The sequence below is a fragment of the Chenopodium quinoa genome, unplaced genomic scaffold (assembly GCF_001683475.1).
Source record: "Chenopodium quinoa cultivar QQ74 unplaced genomic scaffold, ASM168347v1, whole genome shotgun sequence".
Lineage (NCBI taxonomy): Eukaryota > Viridiplantae > Streptophyta > Magnoliopsida > Caryophyllales > Amaranthaceae > Chenopodium > Chenopodium quinoa.
The window spans coordinates 895,736-911,531 of record NW_018742556.1 but is presented as its reverse complement, the minus strand read 5'-3'; the positions used below and the strand labels follow the sequence as shown (position 1 = coordinate 911,531).

General features: G+C 32.6%; 3 protein-coding genes across 3 annotated transcripts; 1 reads left to right on the top strand and 2 right to left on the bottom strand.

The window, feature by feature from the left end:
* Positions 1-500: 500 nt before the first annotated feature.
* Positions 501-4,756, bottom strand: LOC110720390. Its single transcript, XM_021899413.1, has 10 exons — positions 4,405-4,756; positions 3,415-3,510; positions 2,309-2,393; positions 1,987-2,108; positions 1,858-1,882; positions 1,682-1,765; positions 1,530-1,559; positions 1,344-1,449; positions 1,148-1,249; positions 501-740 (listed from the first exon to the last, which is right to left on the bottom strand). Exons 1-9 carry the CDS (start codon positions 4,498-4,500, stop codon positions 1,186-1,188), a joined length of 708 nt encoding a protein of 235 aa, XP_021755105.1. The 5' UTR covers positions 4,501-4,756; the 3' UTR covers positions 501-740; positions 1,148-1,185.
* Positions 4,757-6,654: 1,898 nt separating this feature from the next.
* Positions 6,655-9,319, bottom strand: LOC110720389. Its single transcript, XM_021899412.1, has 5 exons — positions 8,967-9,319; positions 8,037-8,205; positions 7,403-7,486; positions 7,114-7,317; positions 6,655-6,994 (listed from the first exon to the last, which is right to left on the bottom strand). The coding sequence occupies exons 1-5, from the start codon at positions 9,012-9,014 to the stop codon at positions 6,906-6,908; spliced, it is 594 nt and encodes a 197-aa protein (XP_021755104.1). The 5' UTR covers positions 9,015-9,319; the 3' UTR covers positions 6,655-6,905.
* Positions 9,320-13,478: 4,159 nt separating this feature from the next.
* Positions 13,479-15,373, top strand: LOC110720388 (rho GTPase-activating protein gacU-like). The gene has a single exon (XM_021899411.1). It carries the CDS (start codon positions 13,919-13,921, stop codon positions 14,675-14,677), a length of 759 nt encoding a protein of 252 aa, XP_021755103.1. The 5' UTR covers positions 13,479-13,918; the 3' UTR covers positions 14,678-15,373.
* Positions 15,374-15,796: the final 423 nt, after the last annotated feature.

The following is a 15,796-nucleotide window of genomic DNA, read 5'->3' as shown; positions in this document are numbered from 1 at the left end:
TTTGATTAGTTAACTCAACTCAGGAAAGGTTTTCACTCAACTTCATGAAATGCTTTCATGTTTATGCCGTCTTTTATGGCCTTCGGGCTTTGATGGGTACAGACTACGGAAGGACCTTCACGGGTTTAGTTATGGTCTTTGCTCCTTGAGGATCAAGGCCGCCAATGGTATCGTGGTTGATATCATCCTGTCATCTGTGCTCGCAATGATTATACAACCTTTTGCAATGGTGTTTGCCGTGTAGGGAGGATAATTGGACAGGTTGGGGTTGTGCGCGTGTGTTGTTAAAAAAAAATTACTGATCGTACTATGTATAAGTGTGTGAGGGAGTGGAGTCGATAAACTCTGAAATCCATCCCCATAGCGCATTGATACAACCTTCGCTTCAGTTAGTAGCAGCATGAAGCTGTTGCTGTGATAAAATGTGTTTGACACAGCAGTAATGCCAGCAGTAGTCATCAGTAAAAGTTGTAGTCATTTGGCAACACCAATGCATCAGAAACATCTCAAATATACAAAGTGCTATTGAGTAGTAGAAAAAATAACTCCAATAAATTGTTTTCCATGGTCAGTAGTATGTCTAGATTGTCTACAACAATAGGTTCATTTCTGTCTAAATGTACAAGCCACCCTTGGTATGTAGATAGCAAAAATTACGGCGAAAGAATGAAGAAATTCTGTTCATCCACGATGTCAGCTGAAACTAGAAATTCAATCCCAGAGCGCAATGATGCAAAATTCTGCATAAACAAGGGCCAATCATTGCTGTCAAATGTCAATAAAATCATCCTGTGACCACCAAGTAGGAGACTACTAATACATTATGAGAACATTTTTCAGTCTGTTTAGTTGGTGGTAATAACTGATCGTAATTGCAAATTTCCCATACACTGTAATTTTGTACAGAAAGTCTAAAAAATTAGAAGTCTATAGTAATGCAGATCCATCCCCAAGTATGTTTTTATTTGTAAATTTTCTTACCACTCAATGCCACTTTATGAACACCTAAGTGGGAATAGAGTTGCATTACCATAGAGCATTAGAGCGGTCATTATAGAGATTTCCTCGTTTATTAGTTACTACAATTGTCATTCATCACTTCGCAACAAGAGTCGGTTTTAACTGTAGTTCAGGCAATGAAATGCACCTTGGAAAGTATGTTCAGAGAAGCATTGTTACTCAAGGTCATGACAGGATGACAAGGCCCAAATACATGGCTCCACAGAGACAAGCAAAGGATATAATTCCCCTGCAAGAAAATATTCAAGATGGAGGAAAAAAAATTATTGTCAAACTCGAAAAAACAGAGGTGTGATTGCATTTATGTCTTTCCAAAAACTCACCAAATGAACCCCCATGCAAACCCATTGCATGGGCAAGGGCAAACCTCAGCAAATTTCTCAGCGTCACTAGAGTTTACTCTTCGAGATATTAGATCATCATAGATATCTACATCATAGCATAAAATTCAGAACTTTAACCGAGAATCATGCAAGTAGAGATTTCTGGAAAAGGATAAATGAGTTTACCATAAACTGAGAATAAACTGTTCATCACCCCTGCAAAAATGAAACATGCTTTTTAGTGACTGATGCAAAATCCTGTTGAGATTTTATGAAATTAAAGATAGTGCTAACATGTACATATAATCAAATGGAAAAAGAGGATTGTAAGCACATACCAATAAAAAGGATGACATACCGAAGGATATGTATATCTGTTTTTTCTTGCAAGATCCAAATTACAGCAAGAAAAACAATAAATCCTGTATTGTCATCATCAAGTGTCATGTAAATTAATACAACAGATAATCATTAGAAAGAAAATCCGAGTATTAGATTTAGTACATAGACTCACCAATACAAAGTCCTCGAAGTGTCCACTGTTTGTTACCAAGCAAATTTTAAAAAAAGTCAGATCTATCTAAGACAAAAAATGGAGCTAAATGATGGTACCATGATGTAAAATCAATCATAAATCCCTTACATTTTGTGCAATGAAGAGCACGATGACCAGTGCTACACCAAGACAGCCAGCAGCAATTCTTGCTGTAAGAAGATTTGTGGAGGCAAGTACCAAAAGCATTCCCCAGAATGAAGAGCCGAGATCTAAATGTGTAAGATGCATTAAATGTGTGAGTGCCCAAACGATATGATAAGATTAAGCTCTAACTAAGCAGATCAAGAAGTAAAAGGTTAGCTTGAAGCATAATATAAAAGCAAGAATCCTCATATATAGGTTAGATTGATCAAGAAGCAGGAAAAAAAAAATACATGGCATTAAATAAAACTTTTAGACAGGAAATTACATCCAGCAGGTAAGATCAGCCAATATGCACCGCCACGTGTTCGTGTCAAACCTCCCTCATTTGCATGAACCTCGATTCCCTCCACCTAGATATCAGCATAGAACAAGAGACCATAATCATTAATCAGGAATTGACCTGCAGTACCTTTGATCGATAATTTCACGAGTTTACATTCTCTTAGTAACATGGAATTGTAATAGAAAATTTAAAACAAATTCCAATGTATAGTTCAGCATAATTTTATTAAACCTGGCTCAAAATTCAGTCAGAATACTGTCTATAAACTACATGGGATGGAAGCTATAATCTAAGCATTAAGCTGCTTAGGCACAAAGACACAGGTGAAGTATTATGGTTCAAAATAGGGCAGCAATTATTGAACTGCATATATTACAGTTGATTAACATTTTTTCTTAAAAGTGCATGCTGTTCAATCTGTAATATAATTTCAAACGCTATTGCCTAAGGAGTTCTGTTTGTGTGCATGTTGCTGAATCTCATATCTTAATTTCACACTATCTACTCGAGTACTCGTGCTAGGAAGTTCTCTAAGATCTGTGTAGGTAAGCTAGAGCCATAGAGACTTCAGTTTAAGCTTGTTTTATGTTCATTATGACAATAAATACAGTTAACTGTTGGGTTGGCTTGTTCTCTAGAGTTGAAACAAATGCCTCTGACTTGATATCGACATATTCAAGTGCATGGAACTTGACTCGTTCTCATTTCATGAAAATTTTAATGCCTCAGGAATAGAGAGGAGGAGAGGGGGGAGGGGGGGGGGGGTGGGGAGATGTGCCTCCTAAAAAAAGATGGTTTCCAACATTTACTTTTTTTTCCACCTTGTTTTCTGATTGTTTTTTTAGGGACATTCCTGATCCATTTCATGAACTTGACCTAATGAGATGATTGGCTAATTCATAAGAAATGGCTCCAGACATAACTTTCTGCAATTTGGTCTTTGCAACGCAAAAGTAATTAGCTAATCTGAGTAATAATTTGGAGGAGGCACAGGGGCTTAGCTGAGTGTCACGGTTATCCTGTCTATCCTCTACCTAAAACAAAAACTGGTGAATAAAATTGCAAAAAGAAAGCAGAGAATAACTTACCGAACCACATGTAAGTAAACATGCTATAGCATGACTGACTTCATGCAGAAAGACGGTAATGAGCTTAAATGGTGTCAGCAAAAATGTCCTCCATAGCTGTCAATCAAGAGAGAAAGTATGTCACTCAGCAGATTAATCAAGTCATAAAATTCAACTAACACGTCGAGTATAATAAGATCATACAAGTCTAAACAATAAAGATTAAAAATATTCAAGCAGTTATATATATTGTTCAACTATCCTAGCAAACTTTCAGGTAGTTCAACACTTCAGCTAAAACATGTTGACCTTAGCTTAAGTACATAACTGCCCCAATGATACAAATTACAAAATCATTAGCAAAGAATGCCCGTGCTCGATTTCATGTTTATAGCCATTTGAGCAATGTTGGCAATCCTGGCATCACTATCCACTATCAGCTATTGAGTTCAAATCAGCAATTAGAAATAATAAAAGAAACCCTAATGCAGGGTACCAATGTTTGAGTGAATACGGCTTATACTAAAACTATGAAAAATTCTCATAAACTAACACTATAATTAACAACACAAACTCCAAATTGTGTACCTCGGAACAGTTTAATACTTAAATTAAGTATCATCAACACTCAAATTACAAACTTAACATCTTAAATTTCCTATAAATCAAACCTTACTCAATCAATTATGTATTATCAAGTAATTCCCTTAAACTGCAAGCTTAAAGTGCAAAATTTGATCAAACTATGAATTTTTTATTACCCTATGACATCAAATAGTTCTTCTACAAATCTACAATAATTAAGAGTAAATTCAAGTGGATAATTAGTAAAATTGGGATCTTGGTAACCTATAAAAACCCAGAAAGTACTTTACTGATAAAACTCAAGATTCAAAGTTGCATAAAAATGCACAATCAAAAAAGATCAAAGGGAAAGTTATAAACTTTATTTTCTGGGTTTCATGAAAAGATATCAAGAAAATTAAAGGGTATCAGTAAAAAGAAACAAACCGCAAGAATAACAACTGTGAAGAGGCCAATGGTGATCATGAAATTTCTTTGATCATGGTTACAGCAACCCTTGAGCTCCCAATTTGGTTGATTCATCTTTTCTCTCTCTATAACTTTCTCTCTCTAAAACTTCAAAAAAAAAAAAAAAACAGCAAAAATGAAGAAAAAGCTTTAAACTTTGCTTTCTTCTTGCTTTGTGTTTGGTGGAAAAGGTCAAACCCAGAAAGGCCAATTACGTTTCAGAATTTTTTTTGAATTTGAAATTTATTATTTTACTTAATTAATCTGGAAGAAACAAAAAAAGACAGTGGATAAATCAAATTTGCAGTTAGAGAATTTGTTTAGATGTTGAATTTGACCTGTTATTAACCGCGTCAGGTACCAACTTCTCAAGAAAGGTAAGCCTAGTTGGCTCTTTCTGTATGAAACTCATTGAATTTATTAATTTGGGCTTTAAATTCCAAAATGTCATTCAGTTTTCAGTGTCAATTCTTTCAAATGATATTCAATTAATGTATTCACATGATTTCTCTTGTTCATATGATTTCCCTTTAATCTTTCATAGTTTGTTGGTTTTTCTTAAAAAAAAATAATAACACATGATTGAGTTTGATCATGTCGATAAAATCTTGTCAGATTTCAAAATGATCGTTAGAGGCTAAATGGAAAATTATATTTCATGAAATTGAACCATTTTTTTAGATTCTTATTGTCAATGTATCAAGTAATTATTAATGGTGCATCCAATAGTCCTAAAAACTTTTTTTAGAATTAAAGATGTTCATTTCTTCAAAAAAAAAAAAGAATTAAAGATGTTCATTAAGCTGTCATAAAAAAGAGGGTTCACAGTGATATTCAAAATGACGATAGATGTGTTTATAACGAGCTAAATTGATAGGTAAGGATCAAAGTGGATTTTTTTAAGCAATCAAGTTGTCTTTGGGGCTTTTGAAGTTATGAATTGAAGATATGGTGATGAAGGTAATGAGGCCCCAAGCCCCCAAGATAAGAGTCTTGTCACACCTACTAAAAAAGTGTCCATAAATATGAATTGATATCATGATTGATGATTATAACAAATTTGACAATGATTGTTATTAGAACATTAGATTTATGAAGCAACAACTCTAGTCCTCGATTTGTAAATCAAGTGTAACTCCAACCATTTAATATTTCTATTATTGAGCACAAATATTGTAAGATTTATGACTATCATACTCGTACTAAGAGCACTCACATTAGTGAGCAAAATTTTTTTTGCTCATTCTCTCTCTAGCTACTTTCTCTCTCTTCCCAACCAATTTGCTCATGAGCATTTTTGGTGAGGAAATTTTATCCCACTAGTGATCAAAAAATAATTAAATTGCTCATGAGCATATTTTATTTTGCTCATTGATGTAGTAACATTTATACCATTTTTGCTCATCAATTTTGGATGAATGTTGGGGCCCACGAGATTACTATTCATCATGAAATTTGCTCATCCTATGAGCAAATTCTAAAATGCTCATGAGCATTTTTCATTTTCCTCATTGATGTAGTACCATTTCTACCAAATATGCTCATGAGCAAAAAAATGCTCATTGATGTGAATGCTCTAAAGTTCAAGTCTAGCCAATTTCTCACTATTGCACAAGATACATGAATCCAAAAAAAAAAAAAAAAAAATCATTTTATATATACGACCAAAAATAAAAAAAGCTTTTTTGAGAACCTAACCAATAAGGCAATAATCTTTATATGGCTTATAAAACAAAACAATTACAACAAGCTATAATATTGATGTTGTATAATAATGGGATAAAGATAATGATATGATATTATAATGCAAGATCTATCACCATTGACAACAACTTTATACTTGTGCTTGAACGTAGAAACATTTATGCTTAAACGTAGAAATATTTTGTGTTTTTCTTGAATCTCATACTCTCTTATGAAGACCACAACTTTACTCTCACAAAAACTACTACAATAGATCTCACCACTTTTCGGTGTTATATCAGAAAATGGACAATCGGCAAATAATTAGGGACAGAGGGTTTTGATGAGATGATCAAATGAGCATATAGACACTTGAGGTTACTTCATTTTGTCGAAATCATGGGCCATTAAGAAAGTGGGCCAAACGGCCAACAGGTGGACATTGATCTTAAGGAAAAGTCCATTATCCTAATTGGGCCCTACAACATGAGACATGTTCGGGCAACTATGTAAAGATACTTAGATACATAGAGAATAACAATCGGATAATAAAGTTACACTGTTCTTTCTTTCTTAATTTTTTTACAAGAAAATAAATAAATAATAATTTTTATTTGCAAAATTACATACAAATTCATGCCAAAGAAGTCATATGATTATTACTCGTACCATGTAATCTGGCACATACTAGTATATAAACTTGAAAACCCAGGTATTCTAAATACAACTGTTCGTTTAACATTATGTACAACCTATATATCGAGGAATCAAAACAGAAAATTATGTATAATGCACAATTAGACTTGCGTAAATTCTAGTGCGTTGGTGTCTGGGTCTCTAGTAAAAATTGCAGGTCTTCCAGATCGACTGAGGGTATATGGTATACCTGCCAGAGTGCCAGTTACAATTAGTAAAATTATTTCCCTTGATCATGGCAGAGGCTAAAAGTCTAAAACATTACTTAAGCAGTTCATTCCTGAACCAAAAGGAAAAATATATATCTACCTGCTCGGTCGAGGATATCCTTAAGCTTAGACACATCCCGAATAGCAATACAAGTATGACGATCACGACCACCATGTTCAGGCCTCCCAGTTGATGGGTCAGGATTTGGAAGCTCCATCAAATGAATCATCTCTGAGCCAACCCACAGCCATGCACCCCTATAGGGGAGCTTGTCATGTGGCCTAGCCTCATTTATCTCCAGACCTGCCAAGATATGGGTGTATTAAAGCATTGAAAAGAAAATGAGACATAAAAAATGTGTCCTTGGTAGCATAGTAAGTATACATACCTAGTATGTTCTGGTAAAAATCGAGTGATCTTTCAAGGTTTTCACAAAGAATGCCAACATGGTGCATGCCAACTACTCCAAAATCTGTATCAATAGCTCAAACTCAGTACAGATGAGGCAACACCAACAAAGAAAACTGTTTAAGAAACTACGCAACCAGAGGCGATTCGATTTGATTTACAAAGCACTTCATCAGTTTATGACACAGTTTGAAGCAAAGGAAATTATTTGCTGATAGACAAACAAAGTTTTGAAAGAAATGATAATGGGGAAGTACCAATTCGCTTCCTTATCACCCAAAGGGGAAAAGAATAACAAAGAAGAATCAAGCACAATTCCGTAATATTGAGGTTTAACAGGCTAGAGCTATCATGAACTTAACTGAATAAGTAACCGCAAAATTCAAACCTATGGTCTTATTCTCTGTACATACTTTGTAAGAAGCACACATTTTCAAGATAAAATCATGAAAGAAAAGGATAAAGAACATAATTTTGAATGTAGTGTCTGATAAACTTTGAAACTACACTTTTCCAGCCATATGTGCCAGCATGCTTATACTTGTATTTAACAACATCTACAGGACTCTATTGTATATATTCAACTATCAGTGCATGCTAGTAGGAAGACATACCATCCTTTTTATCAACCCCATGAGCATCCTTTTGAATAACATCATTTTCAATTGAAGTAACTCTTGATACTGAGCATTTCCCATAGCCTCTTCCCCTCCTTACGATAGATGGGCTTGAAGTTGATACAGATAATGTAGTGAGTGGAATTTTCTCACTGTGATATATAATCTGATATGTAGAAAATCAACAATAACCAAATTAACACCAAGAGGTAGTTTTAAGTCCCTAGAAAAGCCGAACCATCACTAGAGAAAGATCCATAAGTGAAAATATTTTTCTCATAAACATTTACAATCCTTTATGGGCAAAATTTGTACATTTAAAAGTAGGAAAAAATCACAGGAAACCATTTTGATTTTAATCATTCTTAACTCTTCCCTTGCTTGGTTATGAAATATTTAAGATCAATTGATGTTTTCCAAACTCGAACGATAATCGCGCTACTAATTACCTAAAGTTGCAAAGGTTTAAAGTTTGGTATTGGGCAAAAGTTTGTTTCACTAAGTATAATTTCCAGAATAACTATCACTGGTAAGATTAAAACCCATTGATTCTGGAAATTAAATCCTGAATAACCTTAATTAATCAAATTCTGAAAAACCTTCCCAATAGCAAATAATTCCGCAACAAAATTCATAAACATGAGTAAACCCAGAAATTAGACCATCACAATCACTAAGTCACTAACCCTAACCAAGCAATTATACTTTATTGGAACAATTGGATTCATCAATTAGGGTTTATAATTATAATTTCAAGCTTATAAATTTTTCAGCAACTAGATAAAAATTAAAAGAAACTTTTAAAAACCCAAAATTTAATCGATCATTTCTTCTCAAAATCGCAAGAAATCAATAAACATATACACAAAAAACACTGAAAAAAAATATATATATATATATTATGAGATTAGATTAGAGTATTATTACCTTATTTGGAAGTGAAAAAGTGGGAGATGAAGTCAGAAAAGATGCCATTGACAAACAATAAGCACAATTACAGAAACTATGTGTTTGATCTTTGATGTTGTATTTGTGATAGAAATCGAAAAATGAATGCTGATAAAGCTGTAACTATACAATAGTCGAGTGAACTTAGAACAGCCAACATGTTTGTGGTGTAAAATGAAACGCACCAAAACCACGGAAAACTCGTAGCCTCGTAGGACTTAAACAAGGAATTTTGTAATTATCGCAATTCTCGTAGCCTCGAGTAAATTTTGTTTATCATGAAGATGAATGGGGCTCCCTCATTCTTTTTACCTTCGTTTTTATTTGTAACACACTTAAACATTTTCTACTCATATTTCATACGGAGTATTAACTTGTTACAACACTTTCTTTCTAATTGATATGGATGAATTACTATTTTATTATTTAGCTCTCTAACTAAAAACTAAATATATTTTCACTAATTATATTTTATACTCCGTATTTTAAAAACGGTGTTTTTGTGTGGTCGGAGTTACTTATGTAAGGGTTATTTAGGGCCTGTTTTCATACGATTATTTTCAGTTCAGTTTAGTTCAGTTAAGCTCTAATAAGTTCAGTTTATTTCATTTCAGTTCAGTTCAATTCCGCTCCTAATTTCCTTCTCTTATAAAATACTCGTTTCATTTTAATCTAATAAGTTCAGTTCAGCTCATTTCAGTCAGTTAGAATAGGGCCCTTAGTCGGTCAAGGATTACTTATTTTGGGTTTACTCAATCGGTTAGCGGGTTTTTGTTGGGTTTAATTATTTAGGGTTTTTTATTTTGAGCCTACTCAATATGTCAAGGGTTATTTATTCTAGGATACTCAATCGGCTAGCGCATGTTCTATGTAAAGAGTAATCCCTAACCAAGTAACCCATGGTCGACCAAGTAACCTCCGTCCAAGTATCCCATGACTAACTCAGTAACTCATGGGCGATCGAGTAACCGTAATCCCTGACTAGCCGAGTAACCCCGGCCACATAGTGTGTCCAAACACATTAAATTTGTGTTATAAAGTTCACCCTTTAGGGCCTATTCACATTCACTTAATTTCAGTTCAGTTCAGCTCCTAATTTCCATCTCTCATAAAATATTCATTTCAGCTCAGTTCAGTTCAGATCCTAATTTCCCTCTCTCATAAAATGTTTATTTCAGCTCAATTCAACTCCAATTAGTTCAGTTCAGTTCAGTTCAACTCAGCTCAGTTCGATAAATGTGAATAGGCCCTGAATCCTTAACTAATAAATTTTTTAAAACTATGTAGAAACTCTGTTGTTGCAATTATTATAAAACGGATAAAGTAATCTTTATGTGGTTATTTCATTTTGTCGAAATCATAGGCCATTAAAATAGTGGGCCAAATGGCCAACAGATGGACATTGATCTTAAGGAAAAGTCCATTATCCGAATAAGGCCCTACATCACGAGGCATGTTCGGGCAATTATATAAAGCTAAATAGGGAGTAACAATCCGATAATAAAGTTTCCCTTTTTATTCCTTTTTTTTTTCAAAAAATAAAAAATAAAAAAAAATTAAAAATTTGCTTTTAGTAATTTGGACTTTCATGGCTGTACTCTGCAAAAGTTGGTGGATTCCTCTTTTATGTCGAGATTGACAATTATATTTGACATTACAACCTAACACGAGTGAAACAAAGATAACCAACAACGATCAATTTTGCCAGCGGATTATTTGGACTTGTTATGCCTCTCTTTTTATGTATCGTACACTTTGTAGGGTAATTCAGGCAAACTCAAGTCCGACTTGTATACGAAGTTGATCCGACATGATAACTTGACAATATAATGTGAGTTTATTTATATTAGTACTTGTATTAGAATTTATCGATTTTTGATTCTTTATCTATCTCGTGATACATGGATCATATTTGTGTAGCAATAAGCAAAATTACTAAGATTATGTCCTCTTTGAAAATTATCTTTTTGATCATTTGCATTACTTCAATCATATGTTCAACATGTGAATTAGGCCACATATCACATCCAAAAAGTTTGCCCTAAACATAGCCGGATGTTGATAGTGAGCTCCTAATTACTGTTGCTATTAATACGTCACAAGATATTTGGAAGTGTATATGCTTCATCCATTTTTAATACTTGCAATATTTATTTAAAATGGAAATGTCATAATACTTACAATACTTGAAAAGTTATTTTATGGGCAAAATTTTACTATTTCTCTCATTTTAATCACATGGTCCACTAAGGGTCTGTTCTCATTGACTGTACTCAGCTAAACTGAACTGAACTGAATTGAGCTGAACTGAACTGAATTGAGCTGAGCTGAACTGAACTGAAATGAAATGAATATTTTATAAGAGAAGGAAATCAGGAGCAGAACTGAACTGAATTGAACTGAATTTCAACGTAAGATAACAGGCCCTAAATTATACTTCTAAAAGCCTCTCACCTCATTTTAATGTGTGTTAAATCATATGAACCCTACTTTTCTTAAATACTGTAAAAAAATATATGTGTTACAACTATAAAAAATGAAATAAGTATATTGATAAATCAGCTATAGGCGACAAAAAAGGCTCAACTTGATTGTGGCTTGAATTAGATTGGTTGTCCCATATATAATACGAAGTACTAAAAAAATTCAAGCTAATCTATCCTCGGCTCAAGCTTGAAATTGTGGACTAGGTTTGTTTAGGGTCAACTTATTGATAAACTCTAATTTAGACACAACTCTTTTAGACCCTCGTATATTTTCTATAGAGAACTATAGAAATATATTAAAAGAAATTGTTTTTTTATTTATTTTTTATTAATTGATTAACGACGTTAAATTGCAAACTTCTTTACTTGAAAAATTAAAATATCTCAAATATCTGCAAATCATATCTACATCACTGTCTTTGGGTTAAGGGTTCTTTCCGCACAAAAAACTAAAAATGAAAGCGATTTCTTTTGTCGAAAAACTGTTTAGTGGTGCAATTATCTACTTCGTCTTTTTATTGATTCTTCTAGTAACTCCATGGCTCCACAACTCCATGTTCATAATTCATACATGAAGATATGGCAGATTAGTACTTTAGTAACGTACAAGGCAGGAAATTAGTCAAAGCCTTCACATTTATATTTTGACGGTAAAATGATGAAAGATTCACCGACATCACATTCATTTCAAGTCTTCATTTATTGTTACTAACGTATATGCGCTCCTCTTATTAGTTGCCTCAAATTTGATTTTCTAATCTTTCTTCAAAAAAAAAAAAAAAAAAAAAAAAAGAAAAAAACAACATAATAACTTACAGAACTCCTTTTTTTGGGCTTAATTTAGAAGTAAACATTGTTCTCCCTTTAGCTTAAATCTGATGACCTAAAATTATTTTACGACGTAATTATTTATTATACGGAGTATTTGTTTTAAAATCTATTGATTTCTACTGATTAATGTAAAACATGAATATCAAGTACTCGTATAATTGTATTTAAATAAGTCGAAGAAAATAGGGGTCAATGTGTACCAACGCTTAAACAAATCATTATACTTATAATACACGAAAAGTGCATTAATGATCAAGTTGTTGACAACATAAAAGAGCCAAAAAAAAAGTCTTGGAGCTCACCTCTCAACTAGATTAGTAAATGAGTTTGAAAAATCAACTTGTATTTATATGTTGGATTAAGGGATCGAGATTTTGATTGAAATTGTTTGTAAGTTGTTGTACTTAATGAAACTCATTTTTCGCAAATCACTATGCATGGCCCATTTGTGCAAGAATTCATCCCTACTTGCTTCAACTTTTATTTTCTAAAGATTAGTTTAAGAAAAGATAGAATGGACATTTATTAAAAATAAGTGCTCTATCAAACATTCTAATAATAATTATATTTGGCTAGCCCATTTAACATTTTAGGTTCACAATTTTATTTTATTTTTATTTTTTATAATTTTTCGTTAAACTAATATGTACGACAAATCAAACTTATCAGCTCGTCTTTAACAAGAATTCTATAAAATCAGATTCAGTTTCGCCAAAGTTATAAATCGCTAAGAATAAGACTCGAGAGAGAGTGAGGGATAGCTCAAGTGATTTGAGCTTACCTCCCGATTTTAGGAGATCCTGAGATCGATTCTCATCCTGCCCTTGTAGCTCACTATACACCAAAAAAAAAAAAAAAAGAAGACTCGAGAGATTATTATGTATACCCGGGTGCACCATACACCCATGATATTATTTTCATCTTGTTGATTATTGCTCATTTAATCATCAAATGCACGGGTATTAAGAAACTTAAATAAAAAGAAGTGAAAGTATATTGAAAAGATAAATTTACATAGGGTTTGTAAAAAAAATAGAGAGAGAAAGTAATAAAATTACATGCAAAATCAAATTTTTATATGGGGAAGCTAATTTTGCACAAATATTATTGTAAATTAATGGGTGTTTTAATACAAATGGATCATTCTTTTGGACTAAAATTAGGCCAAATGAGTCGTTTTTTTGGAGACGGGTATTAATTATTTTCAATATGACTCGTACAAATTACCTCTATATCACAAATCCGCAACTAGTATGCCCCACTTGCTTCACCTATAATCAAACCTTACTCATACCAAAAATGAAATTATTAGCCAATAATCATCTTCATTTCACCAACTCCTTCAACACTTTCTCTCTTTATTCGTGCTAGTCATTAACTTCTCCTATAAAAAAAAATCTAAGTCTTCATTTATTTTACAAAGTCCAAGTCTTCCTTAGACTCTTGGTAATAGCCAATCTTCTTCCTTCCCAACTAACACATTTTCCAATACAATTCAAAAACTTGGAAAAAATTCAAATATCAAAAAATTCCATTTTTTAGCCAAAAAAAAAAAAAACCTCATTCAAACATAATCCCCTGTTTTTCTTCATCACCAAAACAAAAATTTTAAAAATGGCGGTTGAATTATATACAGAAAGCCCTTCAAGTAGAGGAATGAGTCCTAGAATTTCATTCTCTCATGATCTTAAGAACTCAGAAATTGTTCCAATTGAACCCTTAAAATCATCTCTTCTTGATTACGATTTCGACTTTTGTGTCACTCGAAAATCCTCTGATCAAGAACCTACATTAGCCGATGAATTATTTGCAAATGGGATAATTCTTCCAATTCAAATCAAGAAAAAAAATATACCCACAATTTTAAAATCAAAATCATTCTCTCCATCTTCTTCTTCATCATCTTCATCGTTGTATTCAGCATTCTTGCCGCCATTGCCGCCGTCCTCTGTTTTGAACAACGGCGGCGAAAGCGAAAAGGAAACAGAGGAAAAACAGAGCAACAACAACAACAACAACAACAACAATTCTAGCAAATCAACATTTTGGACATTCAAAAGAAGTAAAAGTTTGAATTGTGGGAGTATATATAAAAGAGGATTATGTCCTTTACCTCTTTTATCAAGAAGTAAATCAACAGGGTCTTCAACAAGTGCTAAAAGATCATTGATTTCGAAAGAAGAAAAACAGAGTAATTTGAAGAATTCAAGCTTCAGTAATCATCAAAAACCTCCATTGAAGAAGAATTTTGGTGGGTCTTCGTTTAATTCTGGTGTTATTCATGTTAGTCCTGTTCTTAATGTTCCTACTGGAAAGGTTTTTGGGTTTGGCTCTATTTTTTCTACTGGCAAAGATAGAAGCAAGAAGAAATAAATTTCAAGTTTTTTTTTTTTTAATTTTATTTATTATTTTTTTTTATGATTAATTGACTGAGTTGCTTGATATTTCTCTTAATTAGATTTTTATTTAAATTTGTTTTTTTTATAAAAATTAGTTGGTGTAAAATGGGTGTTAAAATTAAATTATATAGCATGTGATTAGGTGTTAGAAATAGAGATTAGGGATGTGAAGATATATAAGAACATCCCACATGGAATGAAGCATAAAAAGACAGGTAACTAATTTGCTTCTATTGTTGGAGTTTTTCTTCATTTATCGGAGAAAATACAATTATTTGATTTTCTTATCTTTTTGGTTTGTTTCTAACTCTCTCTCTCTCTTTTTTTTTTTTTGTTGTCAATTCTTGTTTTTGTGGTACTGAGACCTAAAAGGTAACAAAGTAACAACTAACAAGTGCAAGTGTGCATTGTGCAAGTGCAACTACTGTATTTGTAAAGAGATCACTTGTACTGCAGTTTTTAAGTTGGTCGTGTAAGAAGTATTGTGAATGGTTGAGTACGACTGTACGAGTATGTTTTACGGGTGTATATAAACAATTTCAAAGTTAGTGTAAGGCTATGTTAAGTTTGTATTCCAATGTGATCTGAATTTTATTGATACGAGTTTCAAATTTGACCAAACTTTAACCATATTTGTATACTAAATACTAATCCATAAAATAAAATTATAGTATTATATGAGAGTATTAGATTCATATTAATATATACTACTTTTCATAAATAAAATATTTGTAACTAAAATAAAACCAAATAAAAAGACAAGATCATGATTTGATCTCATCTGATTATTGTTTAAATAAGCTAATGCGGAGTATCAACTTAAATTAGTCGAAGAAGTACATGAAATTAACCTAACAGTCTTGGAAATTAAATGTTATAAACCTTCAATTATACAGTTATGGCCCTGATGCACTTGACGCGATCTTACCATAAACGTACATAAGAGTATATAATCGATCACAATCTTGCTTTGTCAAAGGAATTTATTTAGCTAGATAGTTTGCATTGTTTAACACATCATGAAAGATAGAAAATGAAAGGCATGCATAATATAGTGATCTTCACTTCTTACTTCTTTTCATCCGACTTTATT

Excerpts from the sequence above, each read along its gene's own strand:
- LOC110720390 (XM_021899413.1), bottom strand. The coding sequence starts at position 4,500 with ATGAATCAACCAAATTGGGAGCTCAAGGGTTGCTGTAACCATGATCAA. Across the intron at positions 2,109-2,308 it reads GCTGATCTTACCTGCTGGAT|ATCTCGGCTCTTCATTCTGG; the intron begins GTAATTTCCTGT and ends TTACACATTTAG. Across the intron at positions 1,560-1,681 it reads GTATGTCATCCTTTTTATTG|GGGTGATGAACAGTTTATTC; the intron begins GTATGTGCTTAC and ends TCATTTTTGCAG.
- LOC110720389 (XM_021899412.1), bottom strand. The coding sequence starts at position 9,014 with ATGGCATCTTTTCTGACTTCATCTCCCACTTTTTCACTTCCAAATAAG. Across the intron at positions 7,487-8,036 it reads TGGGGTTGATAAAAAGGATG|ATTTTGGAGTAGTTGGCATG; the intron begins GTATGTCTTCCT and ends CTATTGATACAG. Across the intron at positions 6,995-7,113 it reads GGATATCCTCGACCGAGCAG|GTATACCATATACCCTCAGT; the intron begins GTAGATATATAT and ends GCACTCTGGCAG.
- LOC110720388 (XM_021899411.1), top strand. The coding sequence starts at position 13,919 with ATGGCGGTTGAATTATATACAGAAAGCCCTTCAAGTAGAGGAATGAGT.